This window comes from Panthera uncia, assembly GCF_023721935.1.
Source record: "Panthera uncia isolate 11264 chromosome B3 unlocalized genomic scaffold, Puncia_PCG_1.0 HiC_scaffold_1, whole genome shotgun sequence".
NCBI classification, from domain to species: domain Eukaryota; kingdom Metazoa; phylum Chordata; class Mammalia; order Carnivora; family Felidae; genus Panthera; species Panthera uncia.
The window spans coordinates 95,975,285-96,000,623 of NW_026057582.1; the positions used below are offsets into that span (position 1 = coordinate 95,975,285).

General features: G+C 37.0%; 1 protein-coding gene across 4 annotated transcripts in view; it reads right to left on the minus strand.

The window, feature by feature from the left end:
• The window catches only part of DNAAF4 (dynein axonemal assembly factor 4), a 70,254-nt gene that overhangs the window by 5,725 nt on the left and 39,190 nt on the right, over positions 1–25,339 (minus strand). For 2 of the 4 annotated variants that reach the window (XM_049613667.1, XM_049613666.1), the window contains exons 5-9: positions 22,877–23,022; positions 21,064–21,173; positions 5,638–5,791; positions 4,459–4,564; positions 2,021–2,149 (exon numbers count right to left, since the gene is read on the minus strand). In XM_049613667.1, coding sequence (XP_049469624.1) covers positions 2,040–2,149; positions 4,459–4,564; positions 5,638–5,791; positions 21,064–21,173; positions 22,877–23,022 — 626 coding nt within the window. In that variant the 3' untranslated portion in view covers positions 2,021–2,039. Of the gene's footprint in view, positions 1–350; positions 2,150–4,458; positions 4,565–5,637; positions 5,792–21,063; positions 21,174–22,876; positions 23,023–25,339 lie in introns of those variants that run through there. The other 2 variants (XM_049613665.1, XM_049613668.1) reach the window with 2 other exon arrangements.

Genomic DNA, 25,339 nt, shown 5'->3' on the forward strand with positions numbered 1-25,339 from the left:
TAGAAAATATTTTTTTAATTAAGTCTAACAATAACTATTTTCTATTCCTGTAAAGCATCCACTGCAAAATGTGCTAAGTCTGATCTTTCCTTTGTAATCAATATTTTGATATAGTTTTGATATTTCTTCATAGCCAAATTTGTCAAAAAATCTTTAATTAACATGTATACTATGTATTTATGTGTATGGTAATCACATAGTAGTGGGGGATTAAAGATCCCTTCAGATGATTAAAGATCCCTTCAGTTTACATTTCTGTAACAGCCACATTTAGTTTGTTATCCATTTGGTATCTTGAAATTAATTTCAATTAAATAATTGACATTATGAAAAAAATCAAAGGACTACTATTAGAATTTTTTTATCTTTTATTCACAGGCCTTAATTAGCACTATTATTTGGGAGGTATGTTTTTATCATAAAAGAGATGGGAATGTTGTATCAATATTTCAACTCTGTCACTACTTCAATCTAAGACAAAAGTCCCTTGTAAACCATAGGAGATTGCTCAAAAGAGGTCAAGTATTTCGTAAATACAAATTCATCTGTTGCATTTAAACCAAGACTTTACTTAGAGGATAGGGTAAAAAATATTCACACATAACTAGTTAAGACTATCCCTTCTTCTATTCCTCCAAGGATAGATCTTTTGCCCTTAGGGCAGCTATTGGGCCCAGTCTTTTTCGAGAGGGTAGGGGGAGAGGGGGAGAGGATGGTAACAGGAAGAGCCTGAAGCAGCACTAGGTTGGTTAACATATTTTGAACATCAAACTGGTATTTGACACACATGAAGACCCATCTTCATGTTGGTAACACTTATTTTTTAAAAATAAATTAACAAACCAGTGTTGATTATAAGCAAAAGCAATCCTTATTAGAAGCAAGTCTTATTAGAAGGTCTAATAACTGGACAAGGCTGCTATGTAAGTTATCAAAAGTTGCTTTATAAAAGTCTCAAGGTTGCTGAACTAACCTTATCTGTTCCCATTCAAAAAAAATATTGAGTTAAAAAAAAAAAAAGAATGAAGCTGTCTTATGGTCCATTTGAATGATATCAGATGACCAAATGCTATAAAAACTTACTCCTAAAAAATTGTTTGATTTTTCTAAAAATCCTCTAAATATAAACAGACAATTGTGATAACTACTATGTGCAAAAGGGAAGCTATACTGTTTTTGCTTAATGCTTGCATCATCACAGTGATACAACACAAGTGGTGGTGCAATCAAATGCCAGTATCATAATATTCTGTGTTAACATTTCACCCTTTGCTGTCTTTTTTTCTTTTTCCTATTGTACTTGAAGGTACTAGAAAACTTACCTTCATCAGATAGTATGAAATATGATCAAGGCTTTGGGGAACACTGCCTGTAGCTGAAGCTGAAAACAAGGTTTCCCAAACAGTTGTTTTGCTAGATTGAACTGGTCTAACCTCCCACACAGGTGGTGGAGAAGTATGAAAGGGAAAAAAAAGGTTCTGTGCATTGAAAACTAAGTGAACATCAGTATTGATTATACCAAGGTCAATCATTCAGACAACTAAGTAGTATATATAATTAAAAAAAATTTTTTTAAGGTGGTCTTTTATTTTCAAATTTTACCTTGTCAAAAATGAATCCGTGTCTTAATACTCATCACACCAACAAATATTTGGTTAGTTTTAAGGGCAAGTTGAATTCAGTAACAACAACAACAACAATATATATATACATATATACATATGTATGTATATGTATGTACATATATATGTGTGTATAAATATATATATATATATATATAATTAATCTGTGTATTGAAGAAGAATTAAATCATTCTTGTTTTGATTTACTTATTCAGAAACCATTCAAGTCACACATTTAATCTTCCATAGATTTGTAATATATAAATCTATAGATTTTGCCCTCTACAGAACTAGAGAACTAAAGAGAAAGTGATTCTGCACAATCAGCCATATTTACAAATATTCCTAATGTCTCCAGTTATTTTTTTAAAAACTTCAAACAATATCTGGTACAATACCTAGTTGCTTCAGCAGTCATTAAGATTTTAGTTCTGTTCCTTGAATTATATTCCGAATCTTCTCAGCATCATTTTGTACAATTTCATTGGATGGGTCAATCTTAAGTGCAGCTTCATAATCCTGTAAGCCTATATTTATATAGCAGTGATAGTCAATAAAATCAGTATTTTATACATACTTGTGTTATCTAGACAATTTTTTTTTACTAAAAATAACCAATAAGAACATGGTTCAGGACAAGTACCAGGTTTTCAATTAGATTCTCATTTTCATATATGCATCTCTATGTAGTATTTCTAAAATACTGCAGAAATTTTTCAGTAATTTCAGAAGTAATTATACTCACTTCACTCAGGACTTTGTAAGAAGCAGTTTTTTTAGGGTTTTTAAAAATTCATTTAAGTAATCTCAACACCCAATGTGGGGCCAAGATCAAGAGTCACATGCTCTTCCAAATGAGCAAGCCAGGCACCTCAGAAACAGTTATTTTAAATTCAAGTACAAATAAGCTAACAGCTTAAACTCATTAAAGCATGAACAGACTCATTTTTGAAAAATGCCATCTTATTTAGAAATTCTAGATTAGGAGAGCCTGGGTGGCTCAGTCGGTAAAATGTCCAATTTCAGCTCAGGTTTTGTAGTTTGTGAGTTCGAGCCCTGCGTTGGGCTCTGTGCTGAAAGCTCAGAGCCTCGAGCCTGTTTCAGATTCTGTGTCTCCCTCTCTTTCTGTACCTCCCCTGCTCCCGCTCAGTGTGTTTCTCTCTCAAAAATAAATAAATATTAAAAAAAAATTTTTTTTTGATTCTAGATTAAAAAAATAATTTTGGTAGACTCAATCCATACTTTATATAATCCATAGATTATCGTTTATGTTTTTTTCTATAGCTATCATACCTACAGAATTCTTTTGAGGAAAAGTTGGCTTAAAAGGAAAGCATTGTGGGCTGGTTGTTACATATATACACAAATAAGTCTAAATCTTCACCAAAATAAGCAGTGGGAAAATTTCTTTGAGAATAAGGAAACTTGAGTTCTAAGTGCTACTGATTGGCCATGCCACTTGAGGTAAAGCACTTAACTTCCCCAAGCCTCCATTTTCTCATCTTTAAAATGAAGAGTACTTTTAGCTCAGAAAGTCTATAGTGCTATCATTTCTAAAGAATGCTTTAAAATCTTTCATTCCTGCATTCATAATTTTTATCTTCACAAAGCTGGACAAGACACTTAAAAAACAAAAACAAAAACAGGACATATAAATCTCATATGGGTGCTTTGGTTGGAAAAATCTCTGGGGTACCTGGGTGGTTCAGTCAGTTGGACATAGGACTCTTGATTTCACCTTAAGTCATGAGATTGAGCCCTGCATCAGGCTCTGCAATGCACGTGGAGCTGCTTAGAATTCTCTCTTGTGCACACATGTGCGTTCTCTCTCAATAAATTAAAAAAAATTTTTTTAATTTAAAAAACGAAAAAAATAGAAATCTAAAAATGTCAGAAACAAGTTTAAAAACAAAGTCAGAAATAATAAAACCATATAGACTAGCCCCTTCCCTGGCAAGGCATCATCAAGGAGTATACCTTTAGGCCTTGAATAAAGGAAAGCTGAATGGTCCTCTGGGTACAGAAGTATGGGAAGAAGAACATTAACGGTAAGACACTGACTACTAAAAACTTTTGCCTTTGGAGCAAAATGAGTAACTGCAAACCAGTCCCCAAACACATTAAAAACGAAAAAACAATAAAAAATCAGTGTTATGGCTTCTATCCACCAGGCTGAATTACAAACCTTAGCACAGTCCCACAAATATAAGCAATGATCATATATGGTAGTACATCAGTTATTTCTGAGCTTGTGTGTGTGTGTGTGTGTGTGTGTGTGTGTCCAAAGCAGTTCATTTTAAATTTCCATCATATCTTAACTGAATCATTTTAAAAAAAAAAAAATTTTTTTTTTAACGTTTTATTTATTTTTGAGACAGGGAAAGACAGAGCATGAACAGGGGAGGGTCAGAGAGAGGGAGACACAGAATCTGAAACAGGCTCCAGGCTATGAGCTGTCAGCACAGAGCCCGATGCGGGGCTCGAACTCACCGACCACGAGATCATGACCTGAGCCGAAGTCGGCCGCTTAACCAACTGAGCCACCCAGGCACCCCTTAACTGACTCATTTATAACCTTTATCACACATCTTTCTATAGAAAAGTTGTCTGATGCTACAGCATTTTCTGAGACCTAAACTGGCTGTTCACTCCCTTCTACAACAATAAATTTTTTAAGTATTTCAAAATCATTTTTGTCAGATAAATTGCAAAGAATACATTAAATGCTAAAAATATAAAACAGTGGAGTCCTAAAAAGTTATGATCTTAAATAATCCCATTGATACTTTTTTCAGAGTATAATTTGTAACTTAAAACATTTCTATCAATTTCTTACCTTCTACATACAATTCTAGTTGACAGAATGCTGTTCCACGTCGTATATGTGCCTTCATTCTTCCATTAGCATTGTCTGCAACAGGTGGTGTCAATAATTCTAATGCCTTACAGAATAAAATGAGGGAAAGACAATTTCCTAATTTAAACTTGAGCAAAAACATGGTAAAAATATTAACTCTGAAACAAGCCTCAAGTCTGCACCCACCAAAATTTTGGGCTTAACTGATATAGAAATGTATCAAATACTTATATTTGGGTTGAACAATTTAAAGAATTGTTCAATTGTTCCTATACAAGATTCATACCCTCTCTCCCAAAGTTATCTCTGGTTTATCATTTGAAACCTCTACATTTTTACCTTCATTAACAGGAATGATTAAAGAGTATTGGAGATCTTTTATAAAAATTCAAATTGGGCATTTCAGTTCATTCAATCATTCAATAAATATTTGTGGCCAGAATTGTGCTAATAAAAGGAAAACTGGATCCTAAGAATATTGCTAGATCTTTTAGTAGCTTAATAAGATCAAAGTATGAGGATCTGGTTATTTCTTCCATATTTTCAATCTCAAGGGGCAACTTAAGAGATTTTGCATGTGATTTTCCCTGTAGACAGGTTACTTGGATATGGAAAAAAAAAGAGAAAAAAACTAGTTTATTAGTAATGACATGATATTAGTAATGAAATTAGGATATACTAAGTTACTCTGAAAATCGGAAATTACTAGGGAGCTATCCTACCGTGCAAGTGGTAGTGATAACAAGGGAATACCAAGTTTTCTTCCTTCAACCTTGCAGTAAGTCTGCAAAACTTTAATAAGAAAAAGGGTAAGCACAACTGACAAACATTTACTAATTTCCTTGTGAATTTCAAATGATACATCAAGGAAATATAGGAGCAATTGATAGGGGATTTCTAATGAAACTTGAAATCTAAAAAAAAAAAAAAAAAAAAAAGTTTCTTTTCTATTCAAAAAAAAAAAATTTTTTTTTTAATAAAAAAAAAAAAAAAAAAAAGCCCAACAAGATGACTCTTATAATCCTTGCATCTCAACTACATAAATTTAAAAGAAAACACATGAAGGGTATCATTTAAACCAATAAATAAGGATAACAATTTTAAAGCAACACACACACACACACACACACACACACACACACACACACACACACATACCTTAGAAGAATCTTCGATGGCCTTGTGTAAGTTTTTTAGTTTTAGGTGGCAAGCAGCCCGATTCAAATACAATAGTGGAATCTTGTTATTTAGTCTTATGGCTAAGTTATATGCATTAATAGCTGCCAAATAGTTTTCTGTTGCGAACAATTTACTAATGAGACAAAAAAAAAAAAGGAAAACAATATAACATTGAAATAGGAACACAGAAATACTATCTAGTAACATCTGGCAGAGGAGATGGTTTACCTCCTTTTCTATTCCCTATACAATGGTTTGTAGGCTACACTGCCCCCTACTTTCCTCCACATGTATCAACATATAATCTGAATGGGACTGACCTCACCCCCACCTCCAAAGGTAGCTATGGTAGTTTAAGCCCTAAGCATATTTCTATCCTCTTGGCTACAATGACTGACTTGGGGATAAGCTTGTGACCTAAATTGGTCTATTCAGAATGAAGCCTGTGACTTTGTTTCCAATGTTGGAGAATGAAAAGTTGGGAAAACTCCTCTTGCTGGATACAAATGAAGAAAGCATACAGCCCTAACTGTGGTGACCATTTTTAACACGATGAAAAGAGCCAGCACTAGAATGAAGCTGATACCATAGAATTATGAAAAGAATAAAAAGGCAGACAGAAGCAGAGTCCTTAGTGATACAATTAAGCTGCTGCATCAAGCTTTACCTGAAATATAACATACCTTTAGCTTTTTAGTTACATAGCCAATAAATTCCTTTTAACAGAGTTTAAAATTGTTTAAAAAATTTTTTTTATTACTTGCAAACAAAAGCATCTAATAGTTTAAATCTTCCAAAATTCTCTTCAAACAGATGTACATAATTAAGGGTTTTATTTAAAATGTAAAGTGGTTTTTATTTTTCATGTACAATTCCTAGAATTTTGGAAAATGCACAAAAAAGGGAAAAAATAAAATACCAAATATAAAACTGCTATATAAAGAACACTTTGTATTTATTTCCAGTTGACTGTACTGCATACTGTACCGTTCTAGAACTTGATGACATCAAAGTAAAAGCACCCAGTAAACCATTAGTAAAAGGTAAAACAACACTACTGTGACATCTAATGTAATCCGGATTCAAGTTTAAAATAACTTGCACAAACTAGAAAAGCTAATTCTCTGGTAAAAGTTTATGTTTCTGAAATGCCTCATATCAGCTAGGATGTTTCGGAATGCAAGTAACAGGATCTCAACTCAAACTGGCTTAAACAAGGAAGTAAATGATCTCACATTTAAAAAGTCCAGAGAGGGAAGCCAGTGTGGCTCAATCAGTTAAGCCTTAGACTTCTGATTTCAGCTCAGGGCATAATCTCACGGTTTGTGAATTTGACCCCCACGTAGTGCTCTGTGCTCACATGGCAGAGCCTGCTTGGGATTCTTTCTCTTCCCCCTTTCTCTCCCCACTTCCCTGCTTGTTCTCTATCAAAATAAGTAAGTTTAAAAAATTAAAAAGAAAACAAACAAAAAAACAAAACAGAAAAACAACTCCAGAGGGAAAGGCTCCATGCCCAATGAAATCAGCAACTTGAACATATTATCAAGGCCTAAGGTTACTTACACTTCTCCATTATACTATACTCACAAGCTACTTCATCCTAGGGCTGGTTTTTCCCATAGTATAAGATGACTGCATAGCTTAAGGTGCCACATTCAAAGCACGATACTCATTAGAATAAAATGGGACCGTATCTTCTGGTATATGCTCCTTGAGAGCAAAAAAAACTTTTCCAGAAATCTCCTGGTTCACCTCCTTTCCCATCTCATTAACCAAAAGTACCCACCTGAAAAAAATATTAAGCCTTGGGGTACCTGGGTGGCTCAGTTGGTTAAGTGTCTGACTCTTGGTTTCTGCTCAGGTCACCATGATCTCACAGTTCCATATCAAGTCCTGTATCAGTTCCACACTGAAATGGATCCTGCTTGGGATTCTCTCTCTTCTCTCTTTCTTTCCCTCCCCCACCTCAAGCTCTTTCTCAAAATAAACTTTAAAAAATATATATTTTGTCTTAATAAAACCACCAGTCACTCCCTCTCTTCCTCAATCTCTCTCCCCATCTGTCTCTCTCTCTCCCCACTTTTACACCTCAGTACTACATATTGCTGTTTGGGAGCATTTAAGAAAATTCAACAATATGATAATCTTTTCATATTAAGAAAATTGGAGATACACTATTTTTAAAGATTTTTTTTTTTTTTAAGCAAAGTATTCTCTAATTTCTGCCAGGATTTCTGAAACCAGTCTCCTCCTAATGATGGATATTTAGGGTTTTTGTTTCCTAATACTCTGCTTTTATAAACATTATAATAAAACATAGATCTAAAAACAAAACAATAACACAAGCAAATAAACCCACCAGCAGTGCAGTGAAAACCCTGATTTGTTGAAGTCAATCAGAATTTATCTCAGGACTTGGTCACATGGGTAATACAGTCTACACTCCTAACCAAAATAAGGTCTCAGCCAATAAGGATAAAGGGAGGGCATACATTTTGGCTGGATAACCTATAGTGTCTACTACAAGCTCCCCCTCCCCTTTTTAATTATGGCACAATATACATAACATAAAATGTACCATTTTTAGCCATTTTTAAATGTATAGTTTAGTGGCATTAAGTACATTCACATTGTTGTGCAATCATCATCAACATCCAACTCTAGAAGTTTTTCACCTTCCAAAACTGAAAATCTGTACTCATTAAACATTAACATCCCATTACCTCCTACCTTTGATGACCACCGTTCTATTATCTGTCCTATGAATTTGACTGCTGTAGGTACCTCATATAAGTGCAATTATACAGTATTTTTCCTTTTGTAACTGGCTTGTTTTACTTAGCGTAATGTCTTCAAGGTTCATCCATGTTGTAACATGTAACAAGAGTTTCTTCCCTTTAAGGCTATTGAGAATACACCATTCACAAAAATAAACTCAAAATGGATAAAGGACCTGAATGTGAGACAGGAAACCATCAAAACCCTAGAGGAGAAAGCAGGAAAAAAACCTCTCTGACCTCAGCCACAGCTATTTCCTACTTGACACATCCCCGAAGGCAAGGGAATTAAAAGCAAAAATGAACTATTGGGACCTCATGAAGAGAAAAAGCTTCTGCACTGCAAAGGAAACAATCAACAGAACTAAAAGGCAACCAACAGAATGGGAAACGATATTTGCAAATGACATATCAGACAAAGGGCTAGTATCCAAAATCTATAAAGAGCTCACCAAACTCCACACCCAAAAAACAAATAATCCAGTGAAGAAATGGGCAGAAAACACAAATAGAACTTCTCTAAAGAAGACATCCAGATGTCCCACAGGCACATGAAAAGATGCTCAACATCACTCCTCATCAGGGAAATACAAATCAAAACCACACTCAGATATCACCTCACGCCAGTCAGAGCGGCTAAAATGAACAAATCAGGAGACTATAGATGCTGGTGAGGATGTGGAGAAACGGGAACCCCCTTGCACTGTTGGTGGGAATGCAAACTGGTGCAGCCGCTCTGGAAACCAGTGTGGAGGTTCCTCAAAAAATTAAAAATAGATCTACCCTATGACCCAGCAATAGCACTGCTAGGAATTTACCCAAGGGATAGAGGAGTGCTGATGCATAGGGGCACTTGTACCCCAATGTTTATAGCAGCACTCTCAACAATAGCCAAATTATGGAAAGAGCCTAAATGTCCATTAACTGATGAATGGATAAAGAAGTTGTGGTTTATATATACAATGGAATACTACTTGGCAATGAGAAAGAATGAAATATGGCCTTTTGTAGCAATGTGGATGGAACTGGAGAGTGTTATGCTAAGTGAAATAAGTCATGCAGAGAACGAGAGATACCATATGCTTTCACTCTTTTGTGGATCCTGAGAAACTTAACAGAAGACCATGGGGGAGGGGAAGGAAAAAAAAAAGGTTAGAGAGGGAGGGAGGCAAAACATAAGAGACTCTAAAAAACTGAGAACAAACTGAGGTTTGAGGGGGGGTGGGAAGGAGAGGTGGGTGGGTGATGGGCATTGAGGAGGGCACCTGTTGGGATGAGCACTGGGTGTTGTATGGAAACCAATTTGACAATAAATTTCATATTAAAAAAAAAGAATATTCTGTTGTATGGATATACCACATTTTGTTTACCAAAATATCCATCAATGGGCACTTGGGTTGCTTCTACCTTCTGGCTATTGTGAATAATGCTACTATGAACATGAGTGTACAAATATCTGTTTGTTTCCCTGCTTTCAATTCTTTTCTGTATATGCCCTAAAGTGAAATTGCCGGATCATATGGTAATTCTATTTTTAATTTTTTTGAGGGGGCTCCATACTGTGTACAATTTATATTTCCACCAACAATGTTCAAGGTTTCTAATTTCTCCACATCCTCACAAGCACTTGTTATTTTCTGGGTTATTTTGTTATTTTGATAATACCCAGTGTAATCTATGTAAATTAGTATCCCACTGTGACTCTGATTTGCATTTTCTAAATAATTAGTGACATTCAGCATCTTTTCATGCACCTTTGCCTTTGGAAATCCTCTTTGGAGAAAAGCCTATTCAAGTTCTTTGCCTAATATATATATATACACATATGTACATATATATACATATACATATATATGTATATACGTATATATGTACATATATATTCATATATACATATATATGAATATATATGTATATACATATATATGAATATATATGTATATACATATATACATATGTATGAAAAATATATAAATATTTATATATTTATATATTTATTTTCTTTGCCTACTTTTTAAAAAGATTGTTTAGTTTTTAAACTGTTGAGTTGCAGAAGTTCTTTAAATATATTCTGGATATTAACCCTTTATCAGATACATGATTTGCAAATATTGTCTCCATTCCATGGGCTGTCTTTTCATTCTGTTAATAGTGCCCGTCATGTACAAGTTTTTAATTTTGATGCATTTCCACTTACTTGTCTTTTGTTGTCTATGCTTTTGATGTCACATCCAAGAAATATTGCCAAATCCAATGTCATAAAGTACTCTGTGTTTTAGTCTAAGAAATTCATTGTTTTAGCTCTTCTGTTTAGATCTTTTATCTCTTTTGAGTTAATTTTTGTATAAGGTGTTAGGTAAGGGCCCAACTTCATTCTTTTGCATATGAATTTCCAATTTTCCCACCACCATGTGTTGAAAAGACTGTCCTTTCTCCACTGAATAACTATTGAAAATCATTTGATCATAGAGGGGAGAGCTATTTCTGGACTATCTATTCCATTGGTCTGTATAACTGTACAAATCTTATATTAACCTATACATTTGAAGAACAATTCCATTTTTCATCTTTAACATAAGTTTATAGTTTTATAATATAAACGTTTTATCAGAAAAATTTTCCCAGGTTTGAAGGGAAGAAAAGTTTAAAATGAAAATTATTTTTAAACTATTTTTACATTTATTTTTGAGAGACAGAGAAAGATAGAGCATGAGCAGGGGAGAGGCAGAGAAAGAGGGAGACACAGAATCTAAAGCAGGCTCCAGGCTCTGAGCTGTCAGCAAAGAGCCTGATGTGGGGCTTGAAACCACGAACTGTGAGATCATGACCTGAGCTGAAGTCGGACGCTTAACTGACAGAACCACCCCAGCGCCCCTACAATGAGTGTTATTAAAAGAACCATTGTAGGAGGCATAATAGCAAGAAATATAAAGTATTAAAATATTTTTAAAGTTTACATATACGTATTAAAATATAAATCCAAATGAACATTACTTTTCTTTAACTTTAATGTCACTACAAAAATCCAAAAATCTGCCGTATGGCTTTCAGAATGATTTTGAACTTGGAAACAGCCAAATTTCAAAAGGAAAGGGAAAAAATTAAACCTGTATCCAAAGGGCAGTAACCTTTGAACAATTTAAGCAGAGAAGTTAATAACCATGAAGTCTTCATTGATGTTCGAAATAAGGCAATGCCAGTGAAAAGAATTATGCAAAAGTACTCATTAATTCAACACATACTGAGTGCTTATTATACTGAATGTATAGTGAGAATAAAAGAGACATGAACAATTGCAAACAATCCTGTCATTTTTATTTTTTTATTATTATTTAAAAAAAATTTTTTTAATGTTTTTATTTATTTTTGAGACAGAGAGAGACAGAGAGAGACAGAGCATGAGCAGGGGAGAGGCGGAGAAAGAGAGGGAGACACAGAATCTGAAGCAGGCTCCAGGCTCCGAGCTGTCAGCACAGAGCCTGACACGGGGCTCGAACTCATGGAGTGTGAGATCATGACCTGAGCCGAAGTCAGACGCTCAACCGACTGAGCCACCCAGATGCCCCAAATCCTGTCATTTTTAATGTTTATTTATTTTTGAGAGACAGAGTGAGGGGGGAAGGGGCAGAGAGAGAAGGAGACAGAATTTGAAGCAGGTTCCAGGTTCTGGGCTGTCAGCACAGAGCCCAACATGGGGCTTGAACCCACGAAGTGTGAGATCATGACCTAAGCCAAAGTTGATGCTTAACCGACTGAGCCACCCAGGAGCTCCAACAATCCTGTCATTTTTATGATGACTGATGGGTATGCCTTTGTAAAGAAAGAAACATTCTGATTAGCAATAGCCAAAGGGCCCAAGATTTTGTACAAGACTGGGAGAAGCAACCAGAGGCAGGAATGATAAGAAAGAAGTGATGTAGAGAGAAGTAAAGAAAAGGGCAGAAGACAGCTAGGAGAAATCAGAAGTAGTGGGGCTTAGCAACAGCAATAGGGCCAGGAGCAACACATATTCCAACAGAAGACAGAACGGCTCTGTTTTGTGGGCAATAGGAACTGTAACAGCCACCTGCCCCTGAACAGACTTCAAAAATTGTTGTCTCTTTCAGCATCTTATCTTTCAGCATAGAAAACATTCTTGGGTATCTCTAGAGCTTCTAAAGCTGAGTATCAGTATGCCTTTGTGAAAGCACGTCAGCCACTACAATTTAGCACTCAGGATGGAAACAGGAAAAGGAAACTACATATTAAACAAAATGACAAGTTAGGCCATAACAGGTAGTGTATTGCAATAGAGTATTATGGGCTATAAAATGCATACAAACAAGCAAATGAACAAAATGATAATTACATCAAAGAAGTGATCTGAGAATAAATATGGATTCTAAACTTCTGTAATTCAGGCAAAAGGTAGAAGTATAAGAAAACCATCTTATCTCCAGAAACATAGTTTTTAAAATGCAGAAGAGGGGTGCCTGGGTGCCTCAGTTGGTTAAGCATCCAACTTCAGCTTAGGTCATGATCTCAGTTTGTGGGTTCAAGCACCTATGTTGGACTCTGTGCTGACAGCTCAGAGCCTGGAGCCTGCTTCAGATTCTGTGTCTCCCTCTTCCCAGCTCCCACTCTCTCTCTCTCTTTCAAAAATAAATAAACATTAAAAAAATTGTTTTAGGGGCGCCTGGGTGGCGCAGTCGGTTAAGCGTCCGACTTCAGCCAGGTCACGATCTCGCGGTCCGTGAGTTCGAGCCCCGCGTCAGGCTCTGGGCTGATGGCTCGGAGCCTGGAGCCTGTTTCCGATTCTGTGTCTCCCTCTCTCTCTGCCCCTCCCCCGTTCATGCTCTGTCTCTCTCTGTCCCAAAAATAAATAAAAAACGTTGAAAAAAAAAATTTAAAAAAAAAAAATTGTTTTAATAAATAAAATGCAGGAGAGCAAGGCATATTTGGCAGATCTGTCCTGAAAGTAGGCAGGTCCAAAGGACTGTTGGAAGATGACTCTTCATGGGAATTTTATGTTCGTGCATATCTTATGTCAGATGCACAGACGGCTTTTATTTGGGACAATCTTTTCAAAGATGTGCATATAGCACATAGCCTTGGAAAATATAGTGTCTCCCTCTGGGGCAAAGAGCAGATTTATCTGCTGTTCAGTATGAAAAAAAGATAGTATCTCCTTGTGGGTCAAAGGCTGGACATATTTGCTTATAATCCTCTCATGAAAAATTGTGTTAAGCATGGTGTTCTCAGCTGTGGTTCAAACCTAGGCCTGCCTATGCATTGGCCTTGTGGGACTTGAGGCGCAAAGGGAACCAGTATGAAAGTCACACTGATTGCTGTGCCTTGAATAACATTCCTTTGTCTCTAACCCATGAGTCTCATGTCTTCTCCTGGTATCCATGAAACTGTGGTAGGCTAAACCTTCACAGTTCTTGCTGGGGCATGGACCCAAACCTAAGTATGTGGAAGAAATTCAGTTTGGCAAGTAGAATTATATACTGTGTTGGGAGAAGATGGTCAATAATCAGCATCAAAAAGTCCAACATGAAGTAAAAGACATCCAGCAAGGCAGATCGAATCCAGACACAGAACATATGCAAACAATAAGGATACGGAAATACAGACTGGCAGACTAGGTTAGTCTGTTATCAGGTAGTGGGCTCCTACAAACAAAGTTGGGGCTCAGAGTAGAATTAGCCTGGTGGCAAAAGGGAAAGCAAAAGCAAAGGACATCCTCAATCTTAAAAGGAATGGGGTACTAGGCAGGCGACAAAATCTGACATGACACTTAGGCCAAGAGACTAAAAAGAAAATTCAGACCCAAGAACCAGGGTAGACAATGCTTTTATGTAATAATAGCAATACAATGCTGGATTGTAGCATAACATATCCTTGATTCCCTCCTATCTAACATTAGACTTGGCTGTAGAGAGTGAGGTATGCAGATGGGATTCAAGTGGCCCTAGTGTGGGGAAAGAAGGTGTGTAAGTCTAAAGTTAAGACAGGGTCCAAAAGAACTTACACTAAAAGTCAAGCACAGAGTAATGTCCTTGAGACAGAACAATGGTCCATTTACAGTCCATTTACTTCATGTGATTACAAGTGTCTAGAAGGACAGCTATTAAATTTATTTACAGATTCTGAGTCATGTAAGGCTGTTAAATAACATCATACATACCATGCATATACCTATATTAGAGCATCTAGACTCTGTTTTATGAGATGTTCTCAGTGAAAAGCTATCTGGTACATAACGTTAATTGGAAAAGGTAAAATGCTTTCATGAGCAAGTAAAATTACCTAAGCTTATGTATTTTCCCAAAAGGTAGAGATTTGGCATTTAAAACTAAGATACAGTAGTGGGAAGCTAGGCAAAAAACATGAAAACAATCTGTGGCTTTTTCTAAGAAAAAGCTATTGGTTTTTGAAAGGCTTGTCCACCTCTACCCTTTTGTGAAGCAAGTGTCCCATGAGTTTTAGCACAGTAAGAACAGTTTTGTCCTGTGTAAATATAGAAGGCTATCATGAAACAAAGCCTCTGGAGATGAAGGTATTTCATCCTTTGGCTTAAAGTCAACTAACCGTTTCTGAATCAGTTCTATTATGTCTATTTCTATCTTTTGTATTGCATTACATTGCTAGTGAGGATATTCTTCTAACAAGTCTTACCTTTCCTTTTATCTATTTGTACTTGGCATTTTGATTAACTGTACTTTGTTTCTCTGGGTGTTATTAGCTACTAAGTTTTCTTCCATCTCTCCTCATTCTCGGCTCTCTTCCTCTCCTCTTGTTTTGCTTCTCTTTCTTTTCCTACCTAATTGGAGGTAGTAAGGCAAAGTGGTACAAAAACAAGAGACTAAAAGTAATTATAATCTACCAGTCATGCCCGACTGCTGCAAAGTATACTTTTGCACTAGGTTGCTGCCAATTTGTTGCTTTTGCCAGCAATTTTATTTCAATATTTTACTTTTAAAAATTGTTATTTAATTTAATTAAAAAAATTTTAAACATTTTAATTTTATTTTTTGAGAGACAGAGAGAGAGAAGAGCACAAGCAGGGGATGGGCAGAGAGAGAGGGAGACACAGCAGGTTCCAGGCTCTGAGCTATCAGCACAGAGCCTGACACGGGGCTCAAACCCAAAATGCAAGATCATGACCTGAGCCGAAGTTGGACACTCAACCAACTGAGCCACCCAGGCACCCCTAATTTTTAATTTTAACTTAATACACACACACACACACACACACACACACACACACACACACGTGTGTGTGTGCATCAGTGTGTGTGTGCATCAGTCAAAATTCTAACCCTGGCTCAATGATCTCATCTGTCCTTTCTACTCTTAAACCCAAATCACATCTTAAGGGTATCAGAGGAAGACCAAACCAACACTCCTAGGACCTTTAGCCAGTCACAGCATCACAACACCTATACCAAAGACCTGTCTCACCGTGTCAATCAACCCTGTTATCTTTGAGCACTGATGTAAAAGCACACTTTTCCCCCGTCTTCATGTTGCCGTTCTTTCCTACTCCCATCCCCCTCTACTCCTTTGCACTTTCTTTTTTTTTTTTTTTTAATTTTTGTTCTAATGTTTATTTCTGAGAGAGAGAGAGAGAGAGAGAGAGAGTGTGTGTGTGTGTGTGTGTGTGTGTGTGTGCCTGAGCAGGGGACAGGCAGAGGGAAAGGGAGACACAGAATCCAAAGCAGGCCCCAGGCTCTGAGCTGTCAGCACAGAGCCAGATGCGGGGCTCAAACTCACAAACCGTGAGATCATGACCTGAGCCGAAGTAAGCTGTTTAGCCGACAGAGCCACCCAGGCACCCTTGCAATTTTTTTTTTGTTGTTGTTAAAGCAGTCTCTACGTTCAAAGTGGGGCTGGAACTCGAGACCCCAGATCACGAGTTACACACTCTACCGAACAAGCCAGCCAGGTGCCCCTCCTTTGCACTTTCTTATTCCAGGTTTTGCCATAACTGACTCCACCTCTCATTCCTTTCCTATACCCTTAACTTTTCTTAACAATCCCATCTAAAATAAACTTGGCTCTGTCCTCAGGGCAATGCTAATCTCTACCACCCTCTCCACTGCATCCCTTCCTGAGTCCCCACATCAGGGGTTAGGACTGTAGAAACTGGCATTCTTCAGACTCTCTTCTGCCAGATATAAAATCAAACTCTCTCTTTATACGCAGTCATTATCCTTTGATATTCCTGACATCTTTCCCCCTACAGCCTTCTAGTCACTGTCATCTCCTGTCTTTTTAAAAGTCACTATTCTCCTGGGACAACTGGCTGGCTCAGTTGTTAGAAGTGTTCAACTCTTGATCTCAAGGTCATGAGTTCGAATCCTATGTTGGGCATGGAGCCTACCTTAAGAGAAAGAGAGAGAGAAAAGTTAAAATCACTCTTCTCATATTCATTAAGGCCTTTGAAACTGGTTCCCAGCATCTGTCTCTATCCCGACTTCTGCCATGATTCCAGAAGATTCTAAAGTTTATGTCTATGGTCCATTCATCAATTTAGTCTTGAAAAACCTGAAACTCCTTAAGTCATCATGCCTTCCTTTCAAGTGTACTTCTGCTACCCACTCCCAGGGCCACACCTTGGCCTTCATCATCACCTGAACTGCACTACCTTGGAAATATCAAACTCTGGAATCCCAGCCACTAATCACAACTTTCTATTCTGCCAACTTTCCCTTTATACTAAGTCTTCTGTCTTAACAGTACCCTCTAATTTCTTAATTGCTCCATTTTCTCTTAGTCCAATGAGCCCCTCATGGGATCTCTCCCTTCCTTTTTTTTTTAAGTTTATTTATTTATTTTGAAAGAGAGAAAGCTTGCACTAGCACTAGCACAAGGGGGGGAAGGGCAGAGATAGAGGAAGAGACAGAATCCCAAGCAGGCTCTGCACGATCAGCACAGAGCCCAACTCAGGGCTCAAAAACACTGAGCCATGAGATCATGACCTGAGCCAAAATCCAGAGTCAGATGCTTAACCAACTGAGCCACTGAGTTGCCTGGCATCTCTTCCTGTGTAACCCAACTTGGACTTTGTGGCTCAATACCTGAGCTATTTTTCTTTTTTTAAATTTTTTTTTTTTTTAACATTTATTCATTGTCTGAGAGACAGAATGTGAATGCGGAAGGGCAGAGAGAGGGAGACACAGAATCCGAAGCAAGCTCCAGGCTCTGAACTGACAGCACAGAGCCCGACAGGGGGCTTGAACTCACGAACTGTGAGATCATGACCTGGGCTGAAGTCGGATGCTTAACTGACTGAGCCACCCAAGCGCCCCAACTGAGCTATTTTTCTATGAGCAATCTGGTCCCTTGCACTACTAGTCTTTTACTGTACTTGTCAGTTAAAATTCCCACTCTGGCCCAAGATCTATTCTTAAATCCGAAAGAAGACCAAACCCTAAAGGAGATAAATCACACAGCTGTACTGACATCTCTATGAATTCATGTTCTCAACCTGGCAGAGCCAACAGTATTCACTAATCAATTTCCCTTATCTAGATATATACTTGTCTCCACTATTCTTCCCTCCAATCTCAGAAAATGAAGTATCTCTGTCTATTCCAAGTCAATCCATCAACATTTTCTAGAGCAAAGTAATCAATCCAACAGGACAGCCCACTCAGCTTTGCCCATTTTAGCATTCTCAGGCTGCAAGGAGGAACAATTCATAGCCAAACCAAACTCTGTCTTCACTAAGGCTAACCAATTGGATAAAAAGGACAAAATCAAGACAATCCATCCAATTCTTGGCTTTGACCCAATTTTCTTCACTCTGCTCAGGAGGATTTCAATCATCTCTTCTTTCTCTTGTCTCCAAATCTATTCAAATCTTTTATATTCTTAAAGAAACAAAACAAAAACTGTTTCAACTTTCTGCTCCATTGGCTTCTGGGAATATTTTTGTGTACTCCTTCCTTTTGCCAGACCTTCAAATGTTGGTAGGTCACAGAGTGTTATCCTGAGGCCACTACTCTCCAGGTCTACACACTCTTTGTGGATATCTCAGACACTTTTATAAATTTAACTACAATATAAATGTTGATAAGCTCCAAATCTATGTCTACAGTACTGGCTTCTCCTCTGAGTTTCAAACTTGCCAGACAGTGTCACCCAGAATGGCCCAGAGACATCTCAAACTCAATATATTAAAAACTGAACTTACCTGCATTCTCTCCTGATGAGCCTCTCATCTAGTATTCCCTAATTTAGCTGGTGACAGCATGCAATCAATCATTCAAACTAGAAACTGAGAACTCCTCCTTCTTACTCCCTCCAAATCCATCAAGAGGTTCTGCCTATTTTATCTCATCATTATTTCTCAATTTGCCCTCCTCTTCACCCCTACAACACCACCTACCACAAGGCCAGTTCAAGGCCTTTGCTGTGTTTTCTGCAACACATTTTTTCCCTCTCCTTACAGAATAAAATCTAAAAAAAATCTAAAAAAAAAAAAAAACTAGACTCCTAAATATAGTGAACAGACTAGTAGTTGCCAGATGGGAGGTGGATGGGGGGATGGGTAAAATAGATGAAGGGGATTAAGAGTAACTTATCATGATGAGCACTGAGTGATGTATAGAAATGCTGAATCATTGTATTTTATACCTGAAACTAATATAACACCAAATGGTAATTATACTTGAATTAAAAAATAAATTAAAAAAAAGAATTTTAACCAAACACACAAGGCCCTGATGATTTTTCTAGGTTCATTTGTCATTACTCCTAGCCTCAAATTTTATGTTTTAGCAAAAAATAAACCACACATAGTTCCTGACCCATATATCACACCATTTCTTGTCTCTTGAGCTTTTGTTCATATTTTCTCCAATACTTGAAATGAATGCCTTTATTTTCCTTTCTCTTAAAACTTCTACTTATCACTGAGGATCTCAGGTGCTATATTTGCTATGAAGCTTTTTCTGAACATACCTTCCTTCCTTTAGGGGTAAATGTCCCTCTTATGTACTCTCATTTTACTTTGTTCTTTTCTATGTATTGTACTTCTCACAAAGTATTATAAGTATTCGTATAAGTATGTCTCCTGCACTGATCTTTGTAGCTCAGAGGCTAGTTGGTAAATGGCAAACAATTAATAGATGTTTATTTAATGGTTGGATAAATGGAGAGGAAGGGAGGCAGGGAAGGGGAGAAAGAGGAGGAAGGATCATGTAAGACTTTAATGTTGGAAGTAAAAGAAGCCAACTTGTCAGCCCCAGGCCTCTGACCTTCAGAAAAATTGTCACTTCAGTTCAACTCTACATATTAATCCCTGGTGGTGTAACAAGCAAAAAGACCAAGAAAAAATAAGAAAAGAAAAATACAGATGCAGACATTGTGGTAGACAGATAATGGAGACGACCCCACCAAAAGATGTCCATATCCTAATCCTCAGAATCTGTGACTTTGTCACCTAACATGGCAGGAAGGATTCCACAGACTGGCCTAAATTAAGGTCTTGAGGTGGGAGATAATTCAGGATTAAGCAAAGGATACTAATGTAATCACAAGGATCCTTATAAAAGAAAGAGGGAAGCAGGAAAGTCAGAGCGAGAGAAGGAGATGGGATTATGGAAGCAGAGGTTGGAGTGATGCAATTGCTGGCTGGAGGCCACAAGCCAAGGAATGTAGGCAACCTATAAACTGGAAAACGAAAGCAAATAGATTCTTTCCTATAGGCTGTAGAAGAAACACAGATGATACCTTGATTTTAGCCCAGTGAAACCCATTTTGAACTTCTGATTTCCAAAACTGTAAGATCATAAATTTGTGTTGTTTTAAGCCACTAAATTCATGATAGTTTATTATGGCAACAATAAAAAAATAAAAGTCTATGTCATGAAATACAATAAGTAATATCTACAACTGCCTCAAAATATGAAATCAAATTGCCATTCATAATGTATCAGATTGTACTGTTTTTGATAACCGTATAAAAATATTCACACATAGGGGCGCCTCAGTGGTTCAGTCGGTTAAGCATCTGACTCTTGATTTCAGCTCAGGTCATGATCTCATGGTCGTGAGACTGAGTCCCAAATTGGGCTCCATTCTGATCATGCAGAGTCTGCTTGGGATTCTCTCTCTCCCTCTCTCTCTGTCCCTCCCCTAACTTGTGCGCTCGCATGCGCTCTCTCTCTCTCTCTCAAAATAAATAAATAAACATTTTAAAAAATATTCACACACAGAGCAACATAGAAACAAATAAAAGGATTTCATGGATATAAAATGAAAATTTGTAAGATAAATTTGGTAATCTTTTAAAGATGGAGATGAATAATCGAAGAAGCTATAGTTTCTGAAAAACACATTTCTAGGAAGGACTTATGTTAAATATAAGTGATTTTAAAAGGGATTTTAATAAGTGATATGTTTCATTTCTATGATATTTAAATGCAAAATCAAATAAAAATAAGAGCCTTATTTGTTATACAATCTGACTTTTTAAATATGGAGGCCCTGCCTATCTAATTGGCTTATTTGGATTATCTTTCCCCAACAACATACACACATAAGCACATATGTCAAGATACCTAGAAAATGTAGTTAGTACTACGGTCTACCTAAATTTATTATAAATCTCATAGCCAGAGTCCAAACAACGTACTTTCCTTTGTCCTTCAGCCATTCTGGATTCTTTTCTTCTTCTTTTAAATCAGAAAGTTCAGGAATATCAGTATTCAATGCTCTCCGTGCTTCCGCTTGTTTGTGCAACCACTGAAATCAGAGAAGTCTAATGAAGGACACAAAAATCTTATTTTTATTAACAGCTACTTTGACATTTGCCAGCTTCTATATAAAATGGAAATACTATCTGTTATGGACTGAATATTTGTGACCCCCAAAATTCGTATGTTGAAGCCCTAATCCCCAGGGTGATGGTATTTGGAAGTAGGACTTTTGGAGGTAATCAAGTTTAGATGAGGTCATGAGAATGGGGCCCGCATGATGGGATTAGTGTCCTTATAAGAAGAGGAAGAGACCAGAACACAGCTCTCCTCCCACTACTCCCTGTACCCTGATCTTGGACTTTCCAGCCTCCACAACTTTGAGAAATAAATGTCTGTTGTTTAAGACACTCAGTCTAGGGTATTTTGTTACAGCAGCCTGAGTAGACTACTATACTATTTGATAATGCTGATTTTTTTAAACTTTCAGTTTTTATCCTTTTTTGTTTAACATTACCAGATAGTTAAGACCAAACACACAAAAATTTCTAGTCCAAATTTCATACAAATGGGAGTTTGTGGGAGTTCATGGGATTATTATTTTATTTTTCTTATCTATAACACATTTGTTTTTCTATATTGAAAAATACATAAATGACTTTTATTTTTTCTTTTTAAAAAAATTGTTTAATGCTTATTTTTGACAGAGAGAGAGACAGAGCACGAGTGGGGGAGGGGCAAAGAGAGAGGGAGACACAGAATCTGAAACAGGCACCAGGCTCCGAGCTGTCAGCACAGAGTCCAACAGGGGGCTTGAACTCATGGACAGCGAGATTATGACCTGGGCCAAAGTTGGACGCTCAACCAGCTGAGCCACCCAGGCACCCCATAAATGATTTTTAAATAATTATACTTTTATAATTCTAGAAATAACTTTATAAATAATAAAATTTAGAATATATTGTTTAATAAGAAAATAGTTAATATTTATAAACTGTCATTATGTCTTAAGGATTTTCAATCATTTCCACAAGTTTTGAATTGTGAGAGGCAACACTTAACACCTTGTAGTAAAAAATAATGCAGTTCTTAGAGTCTATATACCTAAAGATAAAACATTCAAAATGCCAGGGCCCAGGTATTTATAAATGAATGAGAGATATTCTAGAATGTCACATTAGAAATACCTAACGTTAATAATGAGTAATTGTTGTATTAACAATAAATGTCCAAATCCATTACCAAAACACAAGTTTACAAATCTAATATAGAAAATGATGTATGGGGCATATGGGTGGCTCAGTTGGTTAAGCTTCCAACTTCAGCTCAGGTCATGATCTTGTGGTCCATCAGTTCAAGCCCCATGTTGGGCTCTGTGCTGACAGATCAGAGTCTGGAGCCTGCTTCAGATTCTGTGTCTCCCTCTCTCTCTGCCCCTCCCCTGCTCACGCTCTGTCTCTGTCTTTCAAAAATGAATAGATGTTTAAAAAATTAAAAAAAAAAGAAAATAATGTATTTGATAAAATAGATGGCAAGTGTTTATCTCCTGGAAAAAGCAATAATACTGCATACTGAATCTGGAGACAAAAAAATTCTGCAAAATACTTTTCCATAAGGAAATACTAAAATATATTCAAGAAGTAATATCTTTAGTCTAATGAATACTTAAATTCAGAACCAGTACTAGTTTTAAAAGATGAAATAAAAAATATTTTCATTGTGATCACTGTAACTAACAGCAAATATACTTACCTCCTCTTCTTCTGCTACTTGTGATTCCCGGAGAGCAGTTGGAAATACTCGAGGGGTAAAGTTGATTTTAATACTGCCAACAGAGCGAGGAGCAGGAATACTATTTTCCTTTAACTTCTCCAAAAATATATTTTCTGAATTTCTTCCTTCAAAAGCAGTATTAGCAAGTGAGTTCTCTCTCATTTTCTAGTTAACAAACTGACTCTTCAACTAATTACACAGCAAAGCTACCTCTAAAATCCTATACAAATAAACTAAAGATAACTTCTGCTAGAAAGAATGTAAAACCCATCATCAAAAGTGTGGCAGCAAGTTATCTGTCCTTTAATCAATGACCCCAGCTACTTTTCTAGGGTTCTCTTTGTTAAAACACAGTGTCTAATTTACATTCAATCTAGGGAAGGGAGGGCACTCTAGGCAACTCTACAACCGCTTTCCATCTTAGAAAGCCATCACTGGAAGCACTACCTCTATTTTCCTTAAGCTCCTACAGCAATATCTTCTATAAGCTTCCTTATAAAAGTTATGGTATAAAAGTGATGGTATAAAAGTTTTTCAGCCATCAGAGATAGCTAATGAAAAGAGGCAAAAAAAAAAGTAATAATGAAAAGCTATACGTTTTAATAAAGATTGGGGCGCCTGGGTGGCACAGTCGGTTAAGCGTCCGACTTTAGCCAGGTCACGATCTCGCGGTCCGTGAGTTCGAGCCCCGCGTCGGGCTCTGGGCTGATGGCTCGGAGCCTGGAGCCTGTTTCCAGTTCTGTGTCTCGCTCTCTCTCTGCCCCTCCCCTGTTCATGCTCTGTCTCTCTCTGTCCCAAAAATAAATAAAAAAACGTTGAAAAAAAAATTTTTAAAAATAAAAAATAAAAAATAAAGATAGTTACACGTAATAATCGTTAAATCAATATAAGAGGAGAAATTAATCTACGTGTTAGAATATAAAGTATATGATTAAAAGGAAGGAAAATTGGGTTTAAAAACTGCAAAAGTACCAAAAGCATGATACACAGATAGAAAAGGCAAATATCAAAAATTTAAAGAAAATCAGATTTTTTTCACAAATATGACAGTAATATCTTTGTTATAAAATACAAATAAGAAAAAAAAACTTCCAAATTAAAAAATTGGAAAATGGCCTAAATTGACATTTCCAAGAGAGGGAGGAAGGGGACAAGGAGGAAAAAAATAAGGACTCAAACAAACAAGAAAGCAACATTAACAAAAATTTGACTGCAAGTTTTCTATAGATGTCTGTAGTTGAGACAGCTATCTTCCAGTATCCTAGCCATTCTCCCCTCTTCCTTTTAGAAATAGAATTTGAGTTCTAGGCTAGGTACATGACTAGGTCAGGCTAGAATCGATATAACCCAGCCTCCCTTAAGATTAGATGTGATTGGAGCGCCTGGTTTACTCAGTTGGTTAAGCCTCTGACTCTTGATTTCGGCTCAGGTCATGATCTCATGGTTGGGGAGTTCAAGCCCTGAGCCAGGCTCCATGCTGACAGTGCGAGGCCTGCTTGGGTTTCTCTCTCTCCTCCTCTCTTTACTACCCTCCCTTGTTCACACGTGAGCTCTTTCTCTCAAAATAATAAAGTTAAAAAAAAATTATGTGTGACTATATGCCAAATCTGAGACAACAAAATCTGAATAGAAGTGATGTATACAACTTATGGATCATCATCTTATAAGTACATCTGCTTGCTGTGGACTTCTCTTCCCATTTCCCACTGGCTAAAAAACAACGCCAACTGCAGCATCCAGAGATTGAAGACAAATGAGGTAATAACAGAGGCGGCCCCACCAGCCTGGATGGTCACATAGAACAAAATCATCTTATCAGGCCTACATGGATCACTGTTACATAACAAGTATTAGATTATGGAGAACTATATTTCTGTCTTATTTGATCTGTAACTTGGATCTCCTTATTACAACAATTAGCTTTAACTATCTAATACAATGTCCCAAGAATTTTATATCCAAGTAAATTGTTGTTTATGTATAAAAGCAAAAGATGTTCCTAGATATGTAGAACTAAGTGAATATATTACTTAGCCATCTTTTCCAAAGACAGTAAAATCTTGGTTTGTGAGCATAATTTGCTTATAATCCAAAACACTTCTTTTTTTTTTTTTTGAAAGGCAGACTGCCACGTGTAGTGCCTCATTTGGATGTGTCTGGAGTCTTGGAAGCTTGACTACCCTACGTTCTCCTACAAATGGACCTTGAGAGCTTGTTTGGAGGTTCTAGCAGAGGAGCGCAGCTACTCGTATACCCTTGACTGAAGAACGGTCCTCCTCTATCGGGGAAGGTCCTCCTCTTCGACCGAGCGCGCAGCTTCGGGAGGGACGCACATGGAGCAGTGAGGGAGGAAGGGGACACCCGCCTAGCCAGCCAGATCAGTTGAATCAACCCTGGCGATCAATGGGGTGACAGATTTCGCAGCCAGATCTCCCTCACATC